The 13,793-nt window shown below is 38.8% G+C and overlaps 1 protein-coding gene across 1 annotated transcript in view; it reads right to left on the bottom strand.

Annotated features, from left to right (window-relative positions):
- CNTNAP5 (contactin associated protein family member 5) overlaps positions 1 to 13,793 on the bottom strand; it is a 250,326-nt gene that overhangs the window by 72,008 nt on the left and 164,525 nt on the right. The window contains exon 13 of the mRNA XM_072341043.1: positions 2,790 to 2,990. Coding sequence (XP_072197144.1) covers positions 2,790 to 2,990 — 201 coding nt within the window. The remainder of the gene's footprint in view (positions 1 to 2,789; positions 2,991 to 13,793) is intronic.

Raw genomic sequence — 13,793 nt, 5'->3', positions numbered from 1 at the left:
TATAAACTGGAACGATCTTACGCAAACCAGAAACCTCCTTTAGTTTCTCTCTAAGGCTGTGCAGAGTACTTGTCCCTTTGCCTAGGCACATTGATTTTTTTCTTTCTTCCCCCCCATGTCAAAGCTGTGAAAGCCAAAGTTACTATGTAACAGCATGAATCTTTGTTGCAAAGTGAAGTCAAGGAAGAAAAAGAAAAGAGAAATCTCTTTATTGCTTCTCTATGAAGCATGATAGTGTTTAGATCCTGAAAGGAAGGATTTGGGGTTTTGTTGCTACTACCTGAGAGATCCTAATCATATATTTCATCTCCTAGGACAAAAGAAGGAAAAGATATAAGAACAAAATTCCACAGTAGATGAAGCATAGAAATTAATTAGATCCCTTGAAGATAGGGGGACTTCTATGCATCTGTCAAGATGAGATATACCTCTGGAAGATGTCTTTCCATCAAACACACACTGCTGGGCTTGGTCCAGAACTATTAACAAATGGTGATATTCAGCAGTATGGATTAAGTGACATAACATTCCCTACAGGTCTATGAATGCAACATTCTCATCACCACATGCAGTCATATTCTGGCTTTTGAAGGAATATATAAATGTGGTTCATTTACCATAATTAAGCATTACAATACTCTTGCAACACAAAATGCTTCTTGGGCATCCAGAAACCTGGGCCAAATCAAGAAGCAAACCCCAGAAGTTCTGATTTTTGGACTAATCAATTTTAGTAATCAATTTCACAATTACTCCTAGTAATTCCTTAGTAGTGAAAATTCTTTAAATCTTAGGACTCTTCATGATATGTACCGCTAGGCTTTAGGTTCTTCTGTAATACAGCAATAGTTCACCTCAGAATGAATATCCATTAACAAAAATACAGAAGGCTTTGGGGAAATATATTCCTTTCTACTACTTAAAAACATGTAACACTAAGCTAAGAACAAGTGTGTTCCCCAAACCTCATCATTTCAAGAGCTCAGACAGTTTATTTTTGAGCATGTTCCAAGTCTAGTCAAACTTACAGCCTCAGGCTACAGAGAAAGTTCACGATGAAAAATTGAAAACGTAATTAAAAAGCGTACAGAAAGAAGAAGAGAGAGAAAGGGGAAAAATGATAGTCTGCCACATGCAGAGCTCAAGATTGTAATTTTTCTGATTTATCATGTATTAAAGAGTTACGAGTCTTGCATGGTCAACAGTCAGGAGCCCAGAGGCACTGCTGCAGCTGCAAGAGAGCAAGCTGGTCTACAGGACATCACCCCAATACCCTCTCCCTCAAGGTACTGGTATCAAACCTTTATTCCTGGACAAGTGCCTATCAGGAATTGTCTTAGCAAGTCTGAATTGTCTTAGCAAGTCTGCTAGCTGCTTTACAGAAGTTCCATATACAACATGCACTACGACATATTGTTTCTTTCTGCATACACGTGAAAAAAAAATACTTGACAGAAAGGACAAGAATTAAATATATGCAAGGCCTGCTGTAACACACTGGTACTCACTCTTAAAAAATAAATAAATAAATGATGCAGAAATAATCTCTGTGGTGACTATATCTTTGTAATACGTCAAGGGTGGTATGGAGTAACAGCAGCCAATGACACTACAAGTATTGGTAAAACATTCTTCCTCGTTTTCATGAGTAGCTGTGTCTGTGCTTTGCTTCCCCTTTCTGCTCTACCCTTTGTGCTGATGCTAAAATTTCACTCTTCGAAGAACGATCAGCAATACAAATGTTTCTCAGCTGGTTAATTCTGATGGTAACAAAATACATAACTTACTGCTTTCGAAAATAAACTGTTTGTAAGGTATCCGATTATTGGATCCATAAATATTCAGAGTTATAGTAACTTTACTGAAATCAAGTGGAGTTTTTGCTACATCTCATTAGGCAGTGTATTTTTAACACAATAGGAACTCCCATTACAAGATCCCCTTAAGGTTTTCCATGGGATTTCTCCTAGCCTACTAATAAATCTAAGGGTTCCTAATAATCGGAGAATCACCAGGACCCTACAGACATTACAAACAACCAAACAAACATTGGAGGCATCCAGAAGCCTGCCCTTAAGGACATTCCTCTTTTCTGGATTACCAAATGTAAATTCCAGACTTCATCAGAGGGCCACATGGCAGGCAGCCACCCTGAGTAGCCACTGGTGATTTGCTATCACAAAGAGACAGAAACTGATCAGATCTTCTCTGCTTTCTACTTGCTGCCACATTAAATCACTGCAAAAAATTGGTTCCTTCTACCAAGAGGTACAAATTATATTTGCCCCAGAAACTATTCTATCAAGCACTTTAAGCATCAGATTCAGGACTGTTGGACTGGTACAACTTTCCTGACTGGAAATACATTAAGTTGGAATCTTACACTTTCACTTTTACTACAGTTAAAACCTGCAAATGAAAACCAAAACAAAACAAATAAACAAACCAAAAAAAAACAAACCAAACCAAAACACCAACAATCAGCTAAAAAAAACCATCAGCTAAACACAGTGTAAGTGCTTTCCAAGTGCTGTCTTCCACTGCAGAAGCTTTCAGACCCTTTGTACTCAAGGACTTACACAATGGGAAACTCCCCTGCAGAGCTCTGTCCATCTGATGTCAGAGGACAGCCAGCACACAGCAGGACCCAAGACAGTCAAAGGCTTTTCACTTTAGCCCATATTGCTACTATCCAGGCAGTTTTCTTTCTCCTTAGTTGCAGTGCAGCCTGCACCTGCTGTATAATCAATAGCAGTTAACAAGGAAAGACTTGGGCTCATGACACTTACTCGGGGTGTTGAGGAGACGTGACTTTTTGCAGTAGTAGGCTGCCTCCTGCTCGCAGTACTCCGCACTGTTTATCACAGCTTCAAGCTGCTCTGCGCTGCTGTTGTAGTTAAAGGACATGGTGTAGGGCTTCTCTGGACCAGCTCCTTGAACTCTGGTTAGCCCTGTGTTGTTGTGCTGCACTGCAGTCCAGATCTTGTCTTCTGTTAAATGAGAAAAGGGATTGAATGGGAAGTTAACAGCCAAAAACTTGCAACAAGCAGGGCACAAAAGCCAACCAAAGTCTAACACTTTACTGCGTTACAGACAAGGTCAGCTCTGAAATGGCCACTATGTGATGAAGCCCTGCAGGTCAACATAGAGCCCACAGAGCTGTTTCTCCCTGAACCGGCTTGAGCAAATGCTACAGCTTGTTGTGCTAGAGAGAAATTGTTAGAAGCATCCCAAGAAACATGGGAGATCTTCAGCATTTTTTGTTTTCAGCATCTGGAGAAAATCAGAAGCATTTCAACTGGCTTCAGTCCTGGGAGAAAATACTTAGTAATACATCTCAGAATGGTAACATTTATCTGTTGCAAAAACATAGCTTGACCTAAGAGAACAGCCCACTGTTATAACAAATAGTAACTGCAGCAGATGAGCTCACAAAAAGCCAGCACAATCAGAACTACTGACAAAAAGCTGCAACTGTGAATGTGTTCCTATTTCCCAGTTACAAGGCAGAGAATGCATTTTACTCAACTCTCACATTTTTCTGCATGAAAGATGAGCAATGCAGAACAGTATATGACTCAGCATCTGGAAATAACTAAATTTTGATGTTTGCCCACACTGGGGACCACAACCTCACTACTTTCATTGAATTTACTGACAAGGCGGAATATTTCTCAGGTTACGCAAAGCACAATCTAGGTTTACTCACAATTCACACTGCAACAGCACAGCTCACTACTAGCATTGAGGTTAGTGTGATAAGAACATTGCAATTAGAAGCAATTAGCTTAGCAGAGAGGCTATTTCCCAACAGGTTCTGGTGAGATAGCAAGGGGCAAGATAACAAGGGCAGCCTGAATGAACAGTCTGCCGAGCTGACTCAGAGTAAAAGGCAAATACTTTAACAAGTATTCACAGGGCTGAGTCTTGCTCATGCTCCATGACATTACAAAGAGACACACACAGTAAATTCCATCTTTACCAAAGACTGTTTACACAGGGAAGACACAAGGCAAAAATAAAAGGAAGCAACTTTGAACTTAGAAACTGAATTATTCAGTTCAGATTATTTTACTGCCAGATAACTGGTTGGATTCTTCCACAGTCCCAGCTTTACAATGAGCCTAGAAGCTTTGTGGCCACTGTTAAGTGTTAGAACTGACCTAATTTTTTTTAACCTTCAGCCATCTCACAGATGACTTCCATAGAACTCCGACATGTATATAAGCCCTAAATGGGCAATCTTTGCAAAGACACTTGTAAGTTAACAGATTGCCATTACAGAGTCATTCAGACGACAGGCAAGTAACGAACAGCTTCTGAGAATCATACAAATGCATCTGGTCTAACTTAGAAATTTTTCTCTGGGTAATTTACAACATGATCTTGAACTTTGGGGACCATAAGGACAGTTCATTCTCAGCAAACTAGAGATCTACTCACTGCATTCTCATCATTTCTGTGATGGTGGATGGAAGCAGCTTCCTCATAGATCTATTATTATGAGATTCTTACTGAGTTCAGGATGCAGACTGTGAATCCTTTGAGCTGGAACTCAATGAGGCACTGATGCAATGTGTAATACATCAAGGTTAGATTAAAACCACAAGAAATACTACAAATCTACTGTTTACTGTAATGCATGTAACCATAGGCAATGTGGTAGCAAGATATAAAACTACACAGCTCTGCACTACTTTGAATACAATGTAAGTCAATGACTTCATAACACATCTTACACATCTGAAAAAAAGTGATTCTCATCAGCCAAGGTCTTCTTGTTTATTTTCCTTCTGTTTTCTTAAGAACTGAGTGGATTTTTCTTAAATAATTGAGAGTAAACCAGCATTCCTCTCACTGAAGCTGGTGAAAGTTGAAACCCTTGCCTTCACTGAAAAACCTACTTTACAACAAATGTTAAGTTACCAATACTGCAAGTCAGATGTTAAGCAAGATGTAAAAAAGCAAGAGAAGGGAATGAGCTGTTCCCTAGAAATTCCAGATGGGCAGTCATAAGCTCCTCTATTGAACATCATTAACACACATTTGAGAAACTATGTAGGCTGCTGTGAAAGTAATGTCCCCTATCTATTTCCCTGGAAACTACAACAGTTTCAAAGAGCAAAATAACATCATTTGACAGACCAAATTCTCAACTACAAAACCCTAATTTTCAACATAGTCAGAACAATTAACTACACATCTTCACCAGCAATGGACAAGAACCCACATGTTACACTTGCAAAAACCTGCAGACTGCCCTTCTGCTGCCATCTGTCACACAGCAACAACATGTAACGGAACACTGGTGTAAAGGTTCAGCCTCTACTGCTGTAACACATTCAAGCTCTGACTCCATGGGCCAACATAATAAAATAGGAGGCATTACTTTTGGAACATAAACTCAGTCCTCATAAAATCAGAGTTCATAATAGTGACTATACTACTGCTTAGGAAATGCAATTATGTTTAATATTAGAGTTGCAGAGCAGTTAACGCTTCAATACTTTCTAGGCTTTGTACTTGTACACCAGGAAAAGTGCTGTGCAGATACCTGAAAAGCCAAAAAAAACACAACCAACCAACACCCTAAAAAATTACCACAACATGAAACAGTCTTCCGAAGGAGCATTGGAAATGCAATCAATGGACATGTTTGAAATGAGGTTGTACAAAGCATCAGCAAACATACTGTCCGGGACAACCACTTATCGACAAACATATTGAACAGACAACACGGACCAGTCTCTCTTTTGTTTTCCTCCGTGACTGTTGATTAATTTTCAATGCTCTTGTTATCATCACAGACACACTCATCTGTGCCTCTGAAATCTGAACTTTGACATTCAAGGGCTGCTTTTCTCCACAGTATTTTGTGGCAATGAGAAATTAACTGCAGATTATCCATCTTCTAGTTTGCGGGGGAAAAGGAGAAACAAATTGAATTTCTGTCTGTACTGAATGTAATTGTGATTTAGCAAGTAAATCAGAACAGAGAAGAAGAAAAAGGAGTAGCAGAAAGGAAAAAAAAAAATCACAGTTACATTTCAGATGTATTCTAATCTACATATGCCTGATTTATTATGCTCATTAGTTTTATAGGTCAGGTCTGTGTTTTGCTTCCAAGATTCCTTCTGTGCTCCATCTTTGTAGTAAGGGTAATGAACAGCAAACCTCAAAAAATATAAACATTTGTCTCACTGATCTAATTAAAGGAGAGTCACTATCAAACATACATGTGAGATGACAAAAGCTACCAACTTTTAAAAGTTTGTTACTGTTGCCTAGGCACCTTTGCTGTACACATCTACTACCTCAACATCTTTTGCTTTTTTCCTCCTCAAAGTCAATGAAAAACTCCCTCTAACTGAGGGAAAAACAGCTGAACTGGAGCACAACAAATTCTCAGACCATTTCAAGACAATAGCAAGACCACATTGATATGCTTCTACAGGTTAGAAGGCAGCCTTTCTCCTGAAGACCCTCACTGTTCAGATCAAATCTTGTTCTTTATTCTAATACCATTTTCTCTACCTGAAACTCAGTGGCTCATGGAAAAAGACCATTCTATTTTCTCAAAATCACATCTGCAAGTTTAGCTAAGACTGCTCCCAGAATAGAGCTGTCTGCCTCATAATGAGGGCAATGAATTCTTCTCCTACAGCTCGGTCAGCGTGTACTCTGAAACTTACTGACAATGATCTGTGAGCTTGCATTTCAGGCATGCTTCAGGACCTAGGCAAGTAGTGTAGCTGCAGTCTGGACATGCACACACATCATTCCAGTTAGAAAGAAGTGCAACAGCTGCCTGCTGCTTAACTTTGCAATTTGCATATACCTTTGCAGAGACACACCTCTGTAAATACTATGCCTGTGCTATCTGCAAACAGCTCTCTAAACAGCGTTCCTATTTCACTCTGTTTGTGTTTAAATCTTTACTATTTTGGAGGGTTCCTTTCATTATAGTTTTAGGAACTGACATAGACACAAGCCAAACTGAGTGCCACTAGCTTCTCCTAGCCATTTCAATGTTTGGAAACTGCTAATCTAGGCAGATAAGGCTCTCCTTTCTTTATTTCAACAAAGAGACTATAGTAATCTTTTTCTATATGTCCATATTGTATGCTTTTTTCCTGTTTACTCAACTTAATGAGCTCTCTCTGCACTTGTGAATTTGCAATAAGAATGAGAAAGTTGTTCTCCAAGCAAAGGTCACTGTTTATTTTTACCTTCTATTATTCCACCATATTATTTTATTACTTTCTCAGTTTGGTAAAATTCTGAACCACAAGCTGCAAGTAATTCAAATCCCAATAGGAGAGCACAGCCACAGCTTCTACTGTATAACCTGGAATAGTTGCATACAGCCTTGAAAAGCAGATTTTCTAAATGCTTGTTAAATTGTTCCATAATTCAAAGGTGACAATGTATTAATTTCAGGGTAATGCTACAGCTTTATGACTTTGCAGTTTTATTTAATGGTCCAATTTATAAGGATATTATGCTGCCTGTATTTGGTCCTAGGAAATGTTTTTACAGCACGGGACTGCAATGCATTCAGCACAATTTAGACCCTCTACTTAGTCTCACCCTTAGTTCTATCATCTTTCTGGAAGGCTCCAAGTTGCTTTTGACGGCACACAAATTAAATTGTGGGAAATTAGAACAGCTGGAAAACTGGCTTTCAATGAGTTCTGTATTGTCTAATTCTCATTTTTATTCTTCAACTTGAAATATCTCTGTGGAACACATTTCACCCATACAAACTGCATCACTCCTTTGTGATTTAGGAGGTTTGTCACCAAACAAGATTGTTCAGACTGATTAAATTGCCAACAAGCCAAACATCCGGTAAATGTTACATGAGAGAGAGAGAAATTGCTTTGAGAGCTCATACGATGCATTTGTTTTGTGCTGCTCTACACTGAATACCAAATACTGTTCTGAAAGCTGTACCTATAATTACAGGAGTAACTACACAAAAGACAGACTCTCCCCCTTTAACACTGCATTGTTTAAAGCTGCAGTGGCAGTTTAACCCAGGCACTCTAATATATCCCTAGAGAACATGAAAAGACAATTTCTTTAAGCAAAAAGCTTTAATTCACTAACTCCAAGGTGTTTTCTGAGACTGCTAGGAAATCCACTCAACGTTTTTATTGTTTTTCCTCATCCATTTCCTTTTCTGTCGGCTGACCCAGTGATATGTGCTTTTTCAGGTTGTTTCATGTTCTTCAGCCTCCTCCTAGTTTATGATTCAGCTGCTTCCAGCCAGTGCACAAGCACCACATTTCCATGGAAACTATTTTGGGGTGGTTCCCAGCCCCCAGCTCTCAGCGCAGTCTGCTCTCTGATGGTGCTGGCAAGACTATACCTGCAGGTGTGTGTTCCCTGGGGATGTCCTTATCTGGAAGGGTCTCCATCCTATAAATCCCTCCAGGCTCTCAGTTGCCAGCATCTGGAAGGCATAAGTGTTGCAGCAAAATGCTCAGCTCTAGAGACACACCACCCCAGCCCTGGCAAGGAGGGATGGGCTGCACTTCATACTCTCCAGGCAGGATGTTTGCTTGCTCTCAGCTTAAGGTTCAAGGTGAGTCTGTAAGCACAACAACCATGATAGGCGGCTCTGATAAATGAGAGTGAATGGACTCATCTGAGACTCCATGCACCCACATTTTCCTATTACGATGCCCAAAGATGCTAAACCATCACTCTGCCAGCCCACCTCTGGTATCTCCTGTAGTACACAGTATCTACAAGCAGTGGGAAACAGAGGGAGCCACTGAATTAACTCCTAGTGCAAAACAAATACTTACCTCCTGCATTCATGCACACTGAAATGGTGACAACAATTCCATCCTCTCTGATTCAAGCGACTTCATACCAGATCAATTTTGAGAGCCTCAGCACAGAATCATAGAATGGAGAGCATCTAGTCCAATTACCAACTCAACCCTACCCACGAAAACCATGTCCCTCATAGCCTCATATCTCCCCGGTTCCTGAACACCTCCCAGGACTCAGGTAACTCTACCACATCTCTGGGCTTCTCTGTGCCAGTGCCTCACTATCTTTCTGAGAAGAAATTTTTCCTAATATCCAACCTGAACTTCCCTGGAACATATAACTCTTTCAGTACTTCAGATGCCTCATGAGATTCAAGCACCTGCATGAATCTAGCAGACAAGAAGCACAGCCCAATAGTGACCTACTGCCCTTCCGGAGCAACACCAGGAGGTTGGAGAGCATATCTGAAGGTTTCCAACACCTTACACAGCAACTGTGCCAGGCGCAAATGGATCCTAACCTGGTGAGACAGGTGAAGAAAGCCTGTGGGACGTGTGCCGTAAAGTCCTTCAGAAACACAGTAATTTCACAGCACAGAGCTGACTGAAAACAGCAAGGCAACTGGTGACAGCACAATGCTTACATGACATAACACAAACATTAAATGTTTTTCATTCTATGATGTTCTGGAATTCTTAATGAAAACTCAGAACAGAAATGTGTAAGTTGTCAGAAGTGCATTGTGTCAAAATACCTGCAGTGTTTCAGGGGACAAACTGTACATTCTTAAGGGCCGTCTTCTATTTAAGCAGTAGTAAATAATTTTTAAAGGATTCCCGTTCATTGTTTTCTCCAGCAATAAAGTCAATCACAGTTGTAGACAGTAAATTGCAAAGTACGTTCATATACAAACAAACAATAAGCAGCCAATCGAAAAACAAAAACAAAACAAAACAACCATACTCCAAAAACTTCACAAAGATATTAAAAGCTGTATCTGGCTCATTTGACAGCCTAAGGGACTTCACCATTATAGTTCTTGTCCTGCAGTTATGTGGTTGCAGGTAAGATAACCAGAATTAGGAGCACGATAACCTCCTCCTCCCTGTTACTGCTTTAGCCTAACTGATGTTAGCCCTACTTTCAGCTGACAGGGTGACTTCTGTACCAGCAAAACTGTTACATAAATTAAGAAGAGACAATAATATCACTTGGAAAAATAGATAACTTATATAAACCGATGAACTGGATTTCTGTGTCAAAATAAAAGACGAATGCTAGAGATGGAAACCCTACAAGACCCACAGTTATGCTGGGAGCATCAGAGATCAATGATTGCCAGGACATCAATCGAGGGAGGGACGATTGAGACAACTGAAGTATTTAGACACTTCAGTATGACACTTCAGGAGGAAGCATCCTCCTGAATTCAACCCTGTATGTTTACATACCATGGAATATGTAGTATGTAGAAAAATAAAATCTTTATTATTGCCAGCTCAATGAAAAGAAAATAAAAGGCTAGAGGCAATTCTGTGAAGTATTGCAAGTATAACTTTGGCAATCTCCTTCATATATTTTTAGAATTCCTTACTAGATCTGAGATACAAACACATTTTGCATATAATATTCGGAGACAGAGAAGATAAAGCTTTACTTGTCTTGCATCAGGAAAATAAACAGTAATTACATTTCCAGAGGAGAATGTAAAACCAGGAAAGATTTTTTTCATTAATGATTTGTTGGTTTTTTTCATTACGGCAGTTTCTAAAACAGATCTTTGACTAGCAGCAAAGGCTAAGACAAGGACTTATCTCTCCCCACTTTGCACCTCTGGAGGAAAAAGAAAAAGCCATTTGAGAACTGCACAAATATCTGGCCAAGATAAAATTAAGCATTGATCTTTTCGTAGTAATTTCTAAGCATTATTGATTTGATAGCCCAGGGTCTGCATACAGGGAACCAACATCAGTATAAAAAGTAAGACAACAGAATGACTCAGTGTATTGTAAGCAAATCTTTGAGAGATCAAAGGTAAAAACTACTCCGGAGGAGATGAGGACATCAATAGATTTCTAAGCAAGAGCAAAAGAATAAACCTCACAACGACAAAAAGAGAGGTTGAAGTGGTCCATTAGCCATTTTTGGATATTGATTGTTATCAGCCATTTCAGTGGGAAGTGAGGCAAATCGTCAAACAATCAGATTACAGGGAAAAACTCTTCCCCATAGACTCTAAACCCTACTGCTGTCTCTCCTATCATCTACCTATGCATACTCATGGTTTGGGTGCACATGCCTGATTTTATTCCTTCAATACACACACAACTAGTGTGGCACAGTCCTTGTTTGTTACAGCTTATGAATTACTCTATGAAAGTGATTTTGCTCTGGGTGTAATGGGTATAAAAGGTGAAGAAAATATGTTAATAAGGTGCTATACTTTTTTTCTTTTAATCTAGTCCGAAGTTTGTTGTCCTTCATTGTCATTGAATTATCTCTTTATTTCTCTTGTAAGAAAATGCAAATAAACATCACTTCTGTAACTGAGGCCCATTCACTTTGAGTCTTTCTAGTCTAAATAACCATGGATTATTTACTTCTCGCCTCTCTTTGTACAGATGTCTTTCTATGCCTTTAATTAGGCATATTACTATTCACGATCACTGCCGATTTCAACAAGATATTTTACTTTTACTTGAAATAAACAGCCTTCAGGACAAGATCCTTCTGAAGTGACCCACATACTCTTCCCTATTCTTGACCAACTTAAATAATAGCACGTTGCCTGCAACTTTTGTCAGTTTGCTTTTTCAGCTACTTCTCCAGACAATGAATAAATATATTTGTCCACTCTGCTATCAGCAGATATCCTGTGACACTATACTGTTACATTTTTGCCATGCTGAAAATTGGCTTTATACATTTTCTCCCTTTTTCCTTTTTATTTCTCTCCCTGCAGAATTTTTTTCCTCTCATTTCTCTCTCCATCTTCACCTGTGTCTGATTGTTCAATTCCTTCTCAACATACAAAGTCACAACTGAGTTACTGATTGCATCAAGAATAAAAATAATAACAGTAATACTAAATATTAGAGTCCTGCTAACTTAATATTTCCTTAACTCCCACATTATGAGAACAAATCAGTTCCTTTTTTCCTTACACTTATATCCTCCATGCTTTCCTGTGGCAGTTCCCTTCATTATCTCTTCAGTCTATTTACTTTTATCCATACATGGCAGCCATCCACATTTCTGACTATCCATATTTTTCCATTCATAATATCTGCAGTATGGGTTTATGTCACCAAATGGTAATGTTATGGGTTTTTTTTCCTTTATTTCTTCCTCAACATAACAAGATTGTAATGAGTTTTTTTTCACTTTCCTTGAATATCGATAACTTGTAGAAAACTATAAAGGAATACTATCTGCAAGTAATAGCAAAATTCTGAATCCCGCTCTTTGAGGGTAAAGATAAGGTATTTTTTTCCACTATCTTGCACTTAATCTATTACTGTAAAGATTTAAGTCATCTGCATAAGTTCCCAAGAAAATAAAGAAGTTCTTGTGATTAAGGCTCCCAAACTACATAGGTTACACCAAAAATAATGACTCCTATTTATTTCCATGGATACGACAACAGCTACAAAGAGCACAATAACACCATTTGATAGAGCAAATTCTCAGCTACAAAACTCTGTTTTGCAACAGAGTCACCACCATTAGCTATGCATTTTCACCAACAATGAACAAGATCCTGCATGCCATGCTCACAAAAACCTGCATCAGTGGAGGTAACTCATCACCACTTCTGACACACACCACCCATCACCTCACCACACTCATATCCACTGCTGGGTCTCCATAAACATTCAGGAAATATAAATGAATATCAACGATGGCGATTTTTGGAAGAATTCAATTCCAGCATATGCACTTGCACGTCAGACTGCCCTTGGGCTGACATCTGTCACATGACAACAACATTTAATAGGATATTGGTCAGAATGGTACTACCATACCTGCCTCTGACATTGTGGGACAACATAATTAAATAGGAGGCATTACTTTTGGTTAAGCCCTCATATATTTTGATGATACAAAAACATAACCCAATTGTACGACAAGCTCTCTTGATAATTAAAAAAAATCATTTTTTTCTGTGCCTCGGTCCTCCTCTATGCAATAGGAATAACAGAGATATCAAAGACAAATGACCTTCCCCTATTTCAAATGAGGTATCTAGGGGAAAAGAAGAAATATGCAGAATAAAAGTTTTCCAGGCTAGCAGGTTCTGTCAGTTTTCCCCATCTTCAATTTTCTCATAACCAAAATAAAATAAGAATGTCAGCAAGTTGATTACAGAGAGAAAATCAGGCCCTCTGGATTTCTGCCAAATAAAATTTATTTGAAGAAAGCAGGTGCTTTCTGCAAGGAGTTTGTCACAAATCCTGCATTTTAAGCAGGGATAAAAAGGACTGACAATGTTTTGATCACAGATATTTATCTGATAAATAATGAAAATGAGCACATTTCCCACACTGGAGATCAAGGAAGGATATTCAGACAGAGAGGTGAAACTGTTTCAATGCTTATGAAATCCAACGACAGCGATGAAGACAAAGCTTATTAAATACATGTTACACATGAATGAAAAACATGCTTAATAATTAACTAGTGTGCATTTAATGAACATAATTATTGCTCAATTAAATCAAAATAAAAATTTAATTTGAGACACTAAGTACAAGGAGATTAAGGAAAAAAATATGAATATCTTGAGTGCTTTGCTTTCTGAACTGAGATATTCGGCAAAGTATACTCACCCAGAATTAGCAATTTAGATAGTATTCTTTCACTCTCACCTGGCCACAGGAAGCAAAGAAAGTCTGATAGAAAGAAGTGCAGGAAATTTCCTCTACATTGCAGAAACAAGGCTCTATGATATTTCCCAATCCACGATATAGCCTATGTTATAGCACTTCCTCATGTCTACAAAGTAG

Source organism: Excalfactoria chinensis, chromosome 7, assembly GCF_039878825.1.
Source record: "Excalfactoria chinensis isolate bCotChi1 chromosome 7, bCotChi1.hap2, whole genome shotgun sequence".
Taxonomy (NCBI): domain Eukaryota; kingdom Metazoa; phylum Chordata; class Aves; order Galliformes; family Phasianidae; genus Excalfactoria; species Excalfactoria chinensis.
The sequence above is the reverse complement of the archived record's forward strand: the minus strand, read 5'-3'. Positions and strand labels throughout refer to the sequence as shown.